The 12,345-nt window shown below is 37.9% G+C and overlaps 2 protein-coding genes across 7 annotated transcripts in view; one reads left to right on the top strand and one right to left on the bottom strand.

Annotated features, from left to right (window-relative positions):
* Positions 1–3,545, top strand: part of ADCY7 (adenylate cyclase 7) — a 117,483-nt gene extending 113,938 nt beyond the window's left edge. For all 5 annotated transcript variants that reach the window (XM_027869785.1, XM_027869780.1, XM_027869783.1 and 2 more), the window contains 3 exons: positions 689–803; positions 1,402–1,526; positions 2,479–3,545. In XM_027869785.1, the coding sequence (XP_027725586.1) occupies positions 689–803; positions 1,402–1,526; positions 2,479–2,625 (387 nt within the window). In that variant the 3' untranslated portion in view covers positions 2,626–3,545. The remainder of the gene's footprint in view (positions 1–688; positions 804–1,401; positions 1,527–2,478) is intronic.
* Positions 3,546–9,494: 5,949 nt separating this feature from the next.
* BRD7 (bromodomain containing 7) overlaps positions 9,495–12,345 on the bottom strand; it is a 46,183-nt gene continuing 43,332 nt past the window's right edge. For both annotated transcript variants that reach the window (XM_027869627.1, XM_027869628.1), the window contains 5 exons: positions 12,088–12,144; positions 11,288–11,402; positions 10,652–10,795; positions 10,290–10,433; positions 9,495–9,752 (listed from right to left, as the gene is read on the bottom strand). In XM_027869627.1, the coding sequence (XP_027725428.1) occupies positions 9,697–9,752; positions 10,290–10,433; positions 10,652–10,795; positions 11,288–11,402; positions 12,088–12,144 (516 nt within the window). In that variant the 3' untranslated portion in view covers positions 9,495–9,696. The remainder of the gene's footprint in view (positions 9,753–10,289; positions 10,434–10,651; positions 10,796–11,287; positions 11,403–12,087; positions 12,145–12,345) is intronic.

Genomic DNA, 12,345 nt, shown 5'->3' with positions numbered 1-12,345 from the left:
GTCTGGTGCTCGTTAGACCCCTAGGCTGCCTTTCTATGCTGCTGTTCTGATTGTCCTTTCTTCATTCTGTAACATTTCTTTGTATTTTTAATATTTGTGATTTTTAAATGGTTCGGTAACATCCCAATGAGTTGATACATCCCAATCCACTCAGCCATTCTCTAGTCTCTGAACCTTAGGTTGTTGAGGTAGAGTGGGCAGGGCAATGAGTGGGGACCCTTACCCTGCTGGCCGTCTTTCAGCAAGGGAGACAGTGGCAACAGTCTGAGTACTCTGGGCTTGTCTCTTGGGGAACGCCTAATAGGCATTGGGTAGGTCATCATCCTACCTGGCTAGATGACCTCAAAGTGGGGAGCCTTTTCCTGTCTCTATCTGCTTTCTGGGGCAGCATGGACAGGGGCAGAATCAGGAGACAAAGCTCCCCACAGTGCTTCAGGACCAGACATGGCGCCTTAATCCTCGTCTCCTATTCCTACTTGCCACCTCCCGCAGGAAACTCACCTGCTCAAGCTATACCATGCCTCAGCCTCCACTTGGTTTCCAGGAAAGTCTTCATTTGAGGCATTAGGTGGATGTACATGTGAGCAGAGAAGGCAGTGCTGTGGGTAGTGAGCAAGGATAAGGAACATTTGACAGGCACTTTTCTGCGGTCACATAAGCTCTAAAAGTATATATATGCCTTTGTCAGGATCAGGAGCGCCAGCACGCCCACATAGGCATCATGGTGGAATACAGCATTGCCCTGATGAACAAGCTGGATGGCATCAACAGACACTCCTTCAACACCTTTCGCCTCCGGGTTGGTGAGTTCACCTAAGAGGAGTCAAGGGATCCTGGTGGACAGAGGCAGGGGAAGCCAAGGGGGTGACTTTAAATGGCCATGTAGTATGTCCCATCAGCCTGCTTCTAGGAAGACCCACTTTTAAGCCTTAGTAGAGGTAGAAAGCTACCTCTTAATTTCTTTCTCTAAAATTCCCAGGTGGTTTCCTTCATGATAATGTTCCAAGGGCTGGGAAGTTCTGAATGTCTAAACAAAGCCATAGTTTTATTTCATCTGGAATTTTAGTCAATTTCTAAAAATTAATTTTAATTCTATATTGGTCTGATTATAGATGGAAGCTTTTCCCTCCCTTGATTTGTATAAAATTTGGCTTTGAACTACCATTGGTATTATTTTTCAGGAAATGACTAAACTTTTCTACCCCCCCACCCCACAAAGAGATCTCATTATTTTATGTATGCAGCCTCTATTCAGACCAGTATGTACTTCTTGGTTTGGGAAATAGATTTTTCTGGTTTCCATCAAGGCTTCCTTTCAGTGAAAGGCTTGGTCCGTGTGGTTCTGTCTAGAAGTCCTAAAGCTGGTCTCTACACTGAACTCACTTCAAATACTTTCTTCAGGCATCAACCACGGGCCTGTCATAGCTGGGGTGATTGGTGCACGCAAACCTCAGTATGACATCTGGGGAAACACAGTCAATGTTGCCAGCCGAATGGAGAGTACTGGAGAACTTGGGAAAATCCAGGTAAAAAAAAAATGAAAGAAATCTTCTAATGAGATTGCAGACAGTTGTGCTGGAAAGAATCCTAGAGTGGGAGTTTGGAGTCCTGGCTTTGTTACTATGTGACCCTGGGCAAGGTGCACCCTTGTCCTGGACTTGAGCTGGGAAGGCCCTTGGGGAGCATCTAGTTCAATCCTTTCATCTTTATAGAGGAAACTGAGGTGTCATTGGGCTTTTCCTCCTCTGTAAATTCTGTGGGTTGGACTAATTTAGGATTTTATCCCCTGCCTTCCGATTTGTGCCTAGACTGTCTCCCATGCCCAATCCACAAGCATTTTTTTGTGCCAGAAACTGTACTAGCTAGATAACAATGAGATGCTCCCTGCCCTCAAGGAATTTACATTTGGTCAGGAGAGAAAACATGTATGAATGTAAGTATATACAAAATAAATATGAGGTTATTTCAGGGATGGAAGGGAATTCCCCATGCTGATGAAATTACAGGTGTACCCTCTTCTCCCATTCCCACCAAATAAATCAATTCCCTAGGGCTTGGTTCAGTGTCTCACACATAATAGGTGCTTAATACATTCTTGTTCGATGGATAAATGGATGTCTAACATTCAATGGGTCTATGTATATGTCCACTGAAGGTCCTGCCCTAGTACTACAGAGGAGAGCCCTGGATGCTCAAAAGCTCCATTAGCAAAGGGCAAGATTTAGACCCCTGTAAGCCTCAGAAGATGGGCACAGAGTCGCTGTTTCACTGTTTGCGGCCTGAGGAAAGATCCAGAGAGGCTCATTGTCTAAAGTTGGCAGCTGGTTGATAGATTTTTCTGTCCACAGCTGCTTAAAAATACCTTCTGTTCAATGTTGTGAGCTGCATTGATAGAAGCTGATTATGCATGTAATCTCTACTCTGAGATTTATTTCCTCTTTCACAAAGGCAAAGACTTTGGCTTGTTTTCCTTTGCAGGTTACTGAGGAGACCTGTACCATCCTCCAGAAGCTGGGCTATTCTTGTGAATGCCGGGGACTGATCAATGTCAAAGGCAAAGGAGAGCTAAGAACTTACTTTGTCTGTACTGATACCACTAAGTTCCAAGGGATGGGGCTAAACTGAGGAATTTCACTGGATTGGGAGGTTTAATTACTTTGCCCTTCTTATGCAAGTAAAGGAGAGGATCGATGGGCTCAGCACTTGAAACTTTCTTGACAGGCAGAAAAAGCTATTATCTCCTTGGCTTGAAATTGCTTTAAAGAATTTCCCATCTCTTGGACATGAGACTCTGCTTTTGGCCTAAACCAACTACAGCACTGAGACTTTTAGAAAAAACTCCTGAAAGGCTAGGCCTCAAGGTACCAACAGCATGGGATATCCCAAGCTTCTGGCACAGTCTTACTGTGGATCTTGTAGAGCTGTTCCTGGGACGGAAGGCAGGAGTTTGGACTAGAACTGTACCTGGAAACTGTCACAGCATAGAGTGCCATCTAGTGACTTCATAGCAACAAAAAGATGCTATTTGACAGTCAGATCCTGTATCTAATGTTGCTTTAAAATGAATTTTCTGTCGGGCTCTGGATGGGCCCCTGACCATGCTCCGGTTACCTACAGGAGGAATCACTTCTGTGAAAGGACTATAGGAATGAACACCAGTTGACTTTCTTAGTAAGTTAAAAACAGGGCCAGGCCTCGATGGTGGTTTGAGATCCGTATTAGTTCTGTACATCCCAGATAAAACCTGTGTTCAGTAGGGAAAAACAAAACAAAACAAAACCAAAAACTAAAAACCCTAAAGGCATTTTTTTTTCATTTCTAGATTTCAAACAATGGAGTGTAAGTGTTTAAAAGGAAACATTACTGCAAATAATTACCAACTGTTCCTACTTGCTGTTCTTTTGTTTCCCTGTGTTCCCATGGGTTTGTTCTAAATGGATACATTATTAATGGGACATTTTAAAAGGACTTCTCAGTGCTGGAAAAATTAACCTTTAAGTCTGTCATCTGTCTTTTTAAACTGACTTAAAAACCCAAGAAGTCAATGCCATGATTTCATGTTTAGTTTTTGTACTGGGCATCAAATAGGGTCACCATGGCTCTAAAATCAAATTTTCTCTGCAAGCATTTTCAGTTGGGTTCTCTCAGAAGGTCGAGGTATAGGAAAAAAAGCTTTTGTTTAGGTGCTAAGTCCTAGCCCTCATCTCTCTATTGGATGGGTATCAGACACATCATACATCATTAATCTTACATTACAAGTAGGTGAGAAACCAACTGCTTTTAAGCTATGCTGTTACTTTTCAGACCAGAGGAAGTATGTAGCATAGAGAAAGTAGTTTAGCATGAACTTCCCTTACCTCTTTGGTTTGCAACTGGAAGCAGTAAGAACTTTAAGAGCTAACTGAATCATTCAGCACATAGAAAGGAAGATCCCAGAAGGCAAGTAACCCAGGCAGGGGAATCCCCCAACAAGAAATCCTCTCTCATCTTTGTGCAGGTGTGATATCCCACCTAACATTTTCCTTCACAGAAATGCAGACATACTCTTATTCTAAATCAGAGTGACTCTTCAACTCCCTTTGGAAACGAGCCAAGTTTATGAAACCTTCTTTTAAGTGTCTTGACTGTTAAGAACAGCAGTGTGCTTTCATAGGATTGTAGATTTAGAGTTGAAGGTACTTTGGAGGTCATCTAGTCAAATTCCTGCGAACAGCCTCACAGAGGTGAGGTGTCTGCCCAAGGTCCAACACACGGTAAGTGCCAGGCCTAGGATTTGAACACAGATCCTTTGACTTTCAATCCTGTTGATTGAATGCAATTCTTTCCATTGCACCACCCTGCCTTTTGGAGGGTAGGGGGAGACAACCAATTTCATTTGTTTACAAGTAGAACTAAACCAATAACATAATTTTAGGGAAAGTTTTCTACATGAGGTCTAGAGTTTTTAAAAATGCAGAACTTTACTTTATATAATGTGGACATTTTTGAGGCAAATTACCACTCAATTTGTCTCATCCAGATTCAGTTTTCCACATAGAAGCTGGGGTTCCCCAATACCACAAACACTTTCAAAGATGTTTAACAAACCAGCAACTTAAGTGAACAGAAAAGGCCTTTTGTGATCCAGAGGTAACAGGTTCCCTCCTGGGACATACGTGAGACCCTCAGGAACAGTTTTGTTCTAATTCTTTATCCTGGTCAGACCAAATCTGGAGTACATAGTTAGGTCCTAATTGATAGAAATGATGAATTCCCAGAAATGTTTGCATTATTTGAATTTGCATTGCATATTTCCATTGTGCTAGAACCAATCACTGTATTTTATAGAATTATAACTTCAAATAGTATGAATCCTTATTACATATGATCACTTCATATAATTCATTAGTGGAGCTAATTAGGACTTAGTCATACTTGTATTCAGTTCTGCATTCTACATTTTAAGGAGGATGGTGAAAAGCTGTAGTGTCCAGAGGAAGGCAATAAGGATGGTAAAGGGCCTCAAGTGTACAAAGAACTGGAGCAATTTGACTTGGAAAAGGCTTGAGGTGTCTGGGGAAGATAAAATAACTATCTTTAAATATGAAGAATTAGATTTGTTTCTGGGGGCCAAACAAAGCACCATAGGTAGAAGTTGCAAAGAGACCAATTTAGGCTTGATTCAAGGAAACATTTCTATCAATGAGAGGTATGCACAGATGGAATGGGCCACCCTGGGGTGGGGTGTGTCCCTCAGCCCCGGAGGTCTTCATGAAAATCTGGATAAAAACTTGTTAGGGATGGTGTAGACCTTCTTACTTAGGTATGGGTTAGAATATACGGCCTCTGAAGTCTCTTCCAATACTTTTGGAATACAAATGTTTTCTACCACGAATGGCTTGTATCTGAAATCCTATGAAGCACCTGATTTAACTGCATGAAAAATGAAGCAATGTTTCTCTTCAGCAGATGAAATAGAGCTATGCTTTTATTGGTGTGGGCACTCCATTGACAGACACAGATCACAACCTCTCCGTGACTTAGTAGATGGTGCTAATATGTTGATGTGGCTCAAAAAACCTCATCACCTCGTGGCCTAGTCTTGTATTAAGCCTCTCCATCATGACTTGCTGTGGAGTATGTGCTGATAGTATGTGCACTTAACAGAGTGGCTCAGGACCAGGATGAGTTTGTGTTAATAGTTGCCATGGTCTCAAATAACCAGGATGTCTCCCATCCCTCACTGAAGCAAGCATCAGCAGAGCTTGATATATGTCATCAAGCAAAATCTGTCTGGTAAGGAAAAACAGGTTTGTACCAGTTTGGATATTTGGCCACATGTGTTTTTTCTTTATTTTTACTTACAGTACTCTGTTCAGATGAGAATGTCTAGCAAGTTTTTCTAGATTGAAGCTGCTAGGAGAAACAAACATTTATTTGAATGAAAAGATGAATAAAAATGATGAATGAAAAAAGAATGAAAAATATATGAATGAAAAAATATTTGGAAGTGGCAGTGTTCACGTTTTTCAACACATTTAAACAAAATTGGCCTTTTCTATGACCCAAGAATATCTACTAAAATGGCCTACTGAAAGAACTTGTCAAATTAACTAGTGGGGAATAGTTTGAAGTTCTTTAGTTTACATGTTATAACTACTTCCTAAGAGAAATAGAAGATTATTAGTATAATTTTTTATATGTTCAGAATAATGCCACATATGTATATTTTTAGAAGGTGCATGTAAATAACTGGGACTTACATTGACGATGATGTTTTACAACATTTGTATCAAAACAGTATTGTTTCACTTTTATAAATACTTTAGCAAGGATATTTCTAATTAGCAGCAATATTTCATAAGATAAATTTGCAATTTGGAAATGTTTAGTACCTTGATGTGTTTTGTACTTCACTGAATTGGGATAAGGACAATGATGAACTTTTGTTTACAGAGCAGTTTTTAACTCAAAACTCTTGGTCTAAAATAGATTCTTTAATGTTTATTCCCTCAAATTATTTTTGGTTGTATCCTAGAATGAAATTTAAAGATTTTGGCAAAAAATTATGCATAAACCACTTTGTCTATAAAGACTCAAAAACTGATAGCTCCAAGAGTTGCCTTTAACAAAAGTATTGTCTCAATTTAAACAGGTAATATGCAGTTTGTTTTTTTTTTTAAGGGAAAGCTGTTGCTTTATTTTAGAAAATGGACAATTTTTTTTTTTTACAAAAGGTTCTTGTCAAACCATAAAATACTACAGCTTTCTAAAATTTCCTTGCTGTGTTATTAAGTTAAAATGTCTAAAACAGGGATTACTAAGGCACTTTCGTGGGATCATAGGTTGAGCTGGTAGGGCTCATAAAAGGATTGTCTAACCCTCATTTTAGTGATGGCGAAATAGAGAAGTTGAGTGACTTGCCCAAGGTCACAAAGGTTGGGTAATATGGTGAATACAGCACTGGATGTGGAGTCAGGAAGAACTCAGTTCGAATCTAGCCTCAGACACGTATTAGCTGTAAAACCTTGGGCAAAGTCACCTAATAACTCTGTCTCAATTTCCTTATCTGTAAAATGTAGATATTAATAACACCTCCTCCCAGGGTGTTTGTGAGGGCCAAATGAGATAGCATGTTTGCTTTCCAAACCTTAAATTGCTATGTAAGTGCTATTATTATTATTATGCAGGTAATAATAATAGCTAGCATTTAAACAGTGCCTGCTGGGAGGTCGGTTCTATTATTATCTGCTTTTTACAGTTTGAAGCAAATAGAGCTTAACTGACTTGCCCATAACTCCATAGCTAGAATTAAAGTGAGATTTGAATCCACGTCCTCTGACTCCAAATCTAGTGCTCTTTCCACTACACCATGCTGACTTCAAATACATTTTGTGAGGTCTTCAGCACCTTCTTTTAGCCAGTAGATTTAAAAGTTGAGAACTGAATGGTGCCTGAATTCTATTTTTGATACTCACTATGATCTTTACTTAACTCAAGTGAGAAGAATTGGTAAAATATAACATTTCTGATTCAAATGGGTTGATTGTTGGTGGCTCATATCCAATTATGTCCTTTTCAGGTAAATTCTTTAAACCTTTCCCTCTTCAGATGATTTACTGATGGATCTATGATTTCATTGGTGTGGGTACTCTTTCCCTAAATGCTAAACTGTAATATTTCCAGGCCATTTTACACATTTTTGTTAACAAATCTTTCTATAAATCCTCCATAAAAGGCCTTATTTAGAACACTTCTATTTTGAAAGGTAACTTTCTTTTTCCTACAACCTAGTTAATTTTGATAGTATTTAAGTCAGTACTGTTAAAACATATGTTGGATTTTTCTAAAGTCAACAAGTATGTTTATACAGTGAGAGATAATTACAATTAAATTATTCTTTGCAAAGTACCCTTATAATACTTGGACTTATTACTATAATTTGGTTGCTTTTTATGGATAGGTTGCAGTTTCAGAAAATGACTTTTCTTGGTTTTTATTCTAAATTCATTATATGTTTAATCAAAGCTTCTGAGAAATTCTACTATATTCTCAAATGTCATAATGTAATGAACCACCACATGCCTATGGCTTCCTTTTTACCAAAATAGTTGAATTCTATTGTAGTTGACCTTTGTATTTCAGATAAAAATAGATCAGTTATCTGGTTCAGTTCATTGTAATTAAGTCTCTGGCATGGCAGACATGACCTTTAAGAAACTGTAAGTAGAAATGTATACTTTATGACTTGTTCAAGAATGTATTTCCTGCTGTTATCTGCTTTATTGGCACACCCCCCCCAATATTATTCCAGGGCAGGGGAATGCCTGAAACAGAGAAAGAGAGAGAGGGAGAGAGAGAGAGAGAGAGAGAGGAGAGAGAGAGAGAGAGAGAGAGAGAGAGAGAGAGAGTGTGTGTATGTATTTGTTGGAAACCTAATCAAAGCTGGTGGGTCACCATCATATACAACATGCCTAGACTGGCTAGGAAACATGTTACTGAAAATTTATTTAAGAGGGATAAGTATGCTCTTGAGAGGAAGTGTGGAATAGTGATAGAAAGATCTGATTCAAGCCTTGCCTGTGTGACTCGAGGAAAATCACTTAACCTGTCACACTGCCTCTAGGGCACCCTCTAAGACATGTTTCAGAGCAGCTGCTGATTTGCATTGGTAGAAGGAATTCTTTATCGATGTCCCCCCCCCCCAAAAAAAAGTTCTGTATAGTACAATAGTGGAAAAACCTCAGTTTAAAAACTTTCTTTTAGTTAAGGAAGAGAACCTAAGTGCTGTTCAGAAACATATACCCAATTCTGCCACCAGGGACAATGTCAGACCACCCTCCCTCTCTGGGAGAATAAAAATAATAATAAAAGTTAACATTTATATAGTGCATATTTTATGCCAGGCACTGTGCTAATTGCTTACAATTATTATCTCATTTGATCCTCACAACAACCCTGGGAGGTAGGTGCTATTATGATCCCCATTTTACAGATAAGGAAACTGAGGCAGCCAGGTTAAGTGACTTGCCCAGGGTCACATAGCTAGTAAGTGATTAAGGTCAAATTTAAACCTGGGTGTTCCTGACTTGAGACCTTGTGCTCTATCTGCTGTGCCACTAGCTGCCTCAGGGTACTCAGCAAGAACCTGAAGCAAATTTTTTCTTAGTAACAATGATCAAGTATTTTTTCTCACCACTTCATACTTTTAAGTTGGGAGCTAATTTGGTCCAATTTCCCTAAGAGAAATTAGGGACTATAGCAAATGTGAATGACCCAATTGTTTTAATTGATTTTGTATTTTTGGAGTAGCTTGGCTCTTTAAACCTACTTGTCTTATCATGGTCATCTGTTAAATAAATGTGTTTGTTTCTGATGCTGAACTGCTTTATTTTTAATACCATGAATTTTCATGAGATTTTTTGTACTGAACACATCACATTCAACCCCAAACAGAAACATCTTGGTTGAAGTGCTCAAACAAAACTGATTAAAAATAAGGTGCTAAGTCGTTATTGAAATTATTCACACTTGATAATTTAATGTTCAGATTTATTACTTTAACACATGTTCTATCTCTGGAACACTAAAATTGTTCCAAAGTTTAACTCATTAAAAACACAATTTACAAATATTTAACATGCCCTGAAAAATTTCCAAGTTAAGAATGAAAAAAAATATATACACTATATATAATCATATGCCACTGTTACAACTTCAAATTCCATCAGATCCACATTCAGTGGTGCTGACTTTTTTTGGTTCTTCAAGATCTGAAAGAAAAAAAAAAGATAAATGGACTTTTATTTTTATTTAGAATTTTCCTTTAAATAGACTCTATCTATCTATATCTAAGATCATAAAAACTGCCAAGAGCCATTCTTAGTGACTTAGGCTATGTGTTAGAGAAAATGTAAAATTCTTCATTAAGGTGGAAATGGAGACTAAGTTGCTAGGCTTTAAAAAGATGCATAAACTGATTTAAAAATCCTACCTCTGCAAAGATGTTATCTTTACTGACAGGATTGTTTAACTATTTCTTTACAAAAAAGCAAGAAAGTCAAAACTAATTTATATTTAACACTTAAAGTCCACAGTTCTTTTAAATGTTCAGAATTTTAATGGAATTATACATTTGCAACAAATGGAAGAGGACCGATAAAGATTTTTTTTCCTATCAGTGCTCTGTGGAGCACACATTGCTCATTGAACATGTACGACAAAGATAAGCAAAAATCTTGAGAAATCATATAACCTGCTCAAATCAAGGAAGTAGATTTCTCAAACCAGGGGAAAAACTAGGAACTCACCTTCTGTTAAATCTATGAAGCTGTTTTCTATGACAGGAGAAGGAATTGAAATTCCCATTGCTTTCCGGATTCCATACATGCTCACTATGTCACCTGGGGTTACTTGCTGTGCAAGTTCTTTTAGATTATTGGTTACTTGTTCGGCTAGGGAAAAAAACATGGAAATTAAATGGAAATTAAGCTTGTGATACTAAACATTGTTGTTTCTAAAGATAATTTCATTCAAATCCAAAAGAACACAAGTTGTATCTGCCTTTGTTTGGCACTATGCACTAATTTGTTCATATCACTACTTGGCAAGTTCATCAATTACAACAAAACCCCCCAATACTGCCATATTTTTACTAAGATGACCAACATACCCAAATACATCTCTCTGTAAGATGGTCCCAAAAGACAAATCATATTAGGAGGAGGTCTGGTACTTAGACGTTCATTCTGAGCCTCCTGAAGTTCTCTGAGTAATTTGGTGGTTTCATCAAGTTTCCTCTGGAACACTTCAGCTTCTGGGTTGTGAGAAAGGAACATGCTGAAGAAAATGAGGCCTGCAGGGAACATTCACCACCCGTTTGACACGGTGCAGGGCTATAATGGGACCTTGTCATTAAGTGCAAAAAGTTTATACATTATCTTTCTCGGGGAAGAACACAAATGAACTTGGTCAAAGAAGTTCAGCCTTTTTTATTCCCTGCCCAAGATCACCTATTGCTTACTCGGGGTTAAAAATGAAGTAGTTCCTAACTTTTGAATACGGGCAACAATTAAAGTTAGATTTCCTCCCCTTTCCCTTTGATAGCTACATTTATTCTGTGCAATGTTGGAGCTAAATGAAATTTAAAATGACAGTGTTCAGTATGCATGCAGAGTTGTGGACTTCTTGCAAGAACTCCATGTCCTCCTCTGAGGGGCTTGTAGCACAAAGGTTGGAAACTACTGCTCGCTCCTGTATGGTATTAGCGTTCTATGATTAGTTTCACCACTGTGATCAGGACACTTACCTTCTGAGTCAAAAATCTCAATCTGGGCTCCAAAGTTTGTGACTGCCTTTAGTGCTGTAAGTCTGTCCTTATTAGTACTACAGTCCAAAGAGCCAGATGAGTCTGTTTCTGTAACCTGTCAAAAAACAAAATAAAAACCAAAAAACCCTCCTCCATTTGTTTAAGCCTGTTAAGTTGGATGACTGCAAAGAGAAGATGAATAAGATGACTTATGGGAGAACTCTGCCTAGGCACATATTTGTACTTAGTAGTCATAATTTGAGTCTGGAAAAATGGTTTTATAAGCATCCTTTCAAGATGCCAAGCTCAAACCTGAGGAAAAATATGTCCATAAATCTTGTCATCTACAGTATCCATAATGTGTTTCTTAATGTAATCTAAACTAGATCAGGAATAGACAACCATTTTGTTTCACTTGTAATTTTTAATACGAAAACAGGAGGATTTGCTAATTCATCCTCTTAGTGTTAAAATAGATATTTCTTTGCTATCAGGCTATACAGTGATCATGTTTGAGTTTTTAAGAGTAGATAGTTAATATAAGAGGTTTTATAGCTCTGGATATTAGGCAAAATATCAGGACTGCCTGGCAGAATGAAACCTATTTTTAAAATACTAAGGTTTTAGTTTCAGAATCAAAACACTTAAATTCAATTTCTTCTTTTTAGGAACAGATTAACCTAGAAAAAGTGTTTGTTACTAGGACAACAGTAGTCATTTTAATATACAATGTTACCAACTAAGCCTTTTCAATGATTATTCTTCAGATAAATATATTTTTAAAAATGATATATAGTTACCTCCATGTCTTTTGCACTGTCAAGACTACCATTCTGGGTTTCACCTTCAGGCACTGGCTGCAAAGGAAAGAAAAAAGAATCTTCTATTGTTAAATCAATAAAAAAGGAAAACTATAGAATGGGAACACTTGTACATGCTGTAAAATTAAGAGGCATTAGGTATATAGCAAAAGATAAGCTGCAAAATACTGTATTAAGACATTTTAAACTGATGCTTTGAAATGACATAGATGCTTAGAAAATGGCCATGTAATTGTA

Source organism: Vombatus ursinus, unplaced genomic scaffold (assembly GCF_900497805.2).
Source record: "Vombatus ursinus unplaced genomic scaffold, bare-nosed wombat genome assembly UNPS02014793.1, whole genome shotgun sequence".
In the NCBI taxonomy this organism is placed as follows: domain Eukaryota; kingdom Metazoa; phylum Chordata; class Mammalia; order Diprotodontia; family Vombatidae; genus Vombatus; species Vombatus ursinus.
This window is presented reverse-complemented; position numbering and strand designations above follow the sequence as displayed.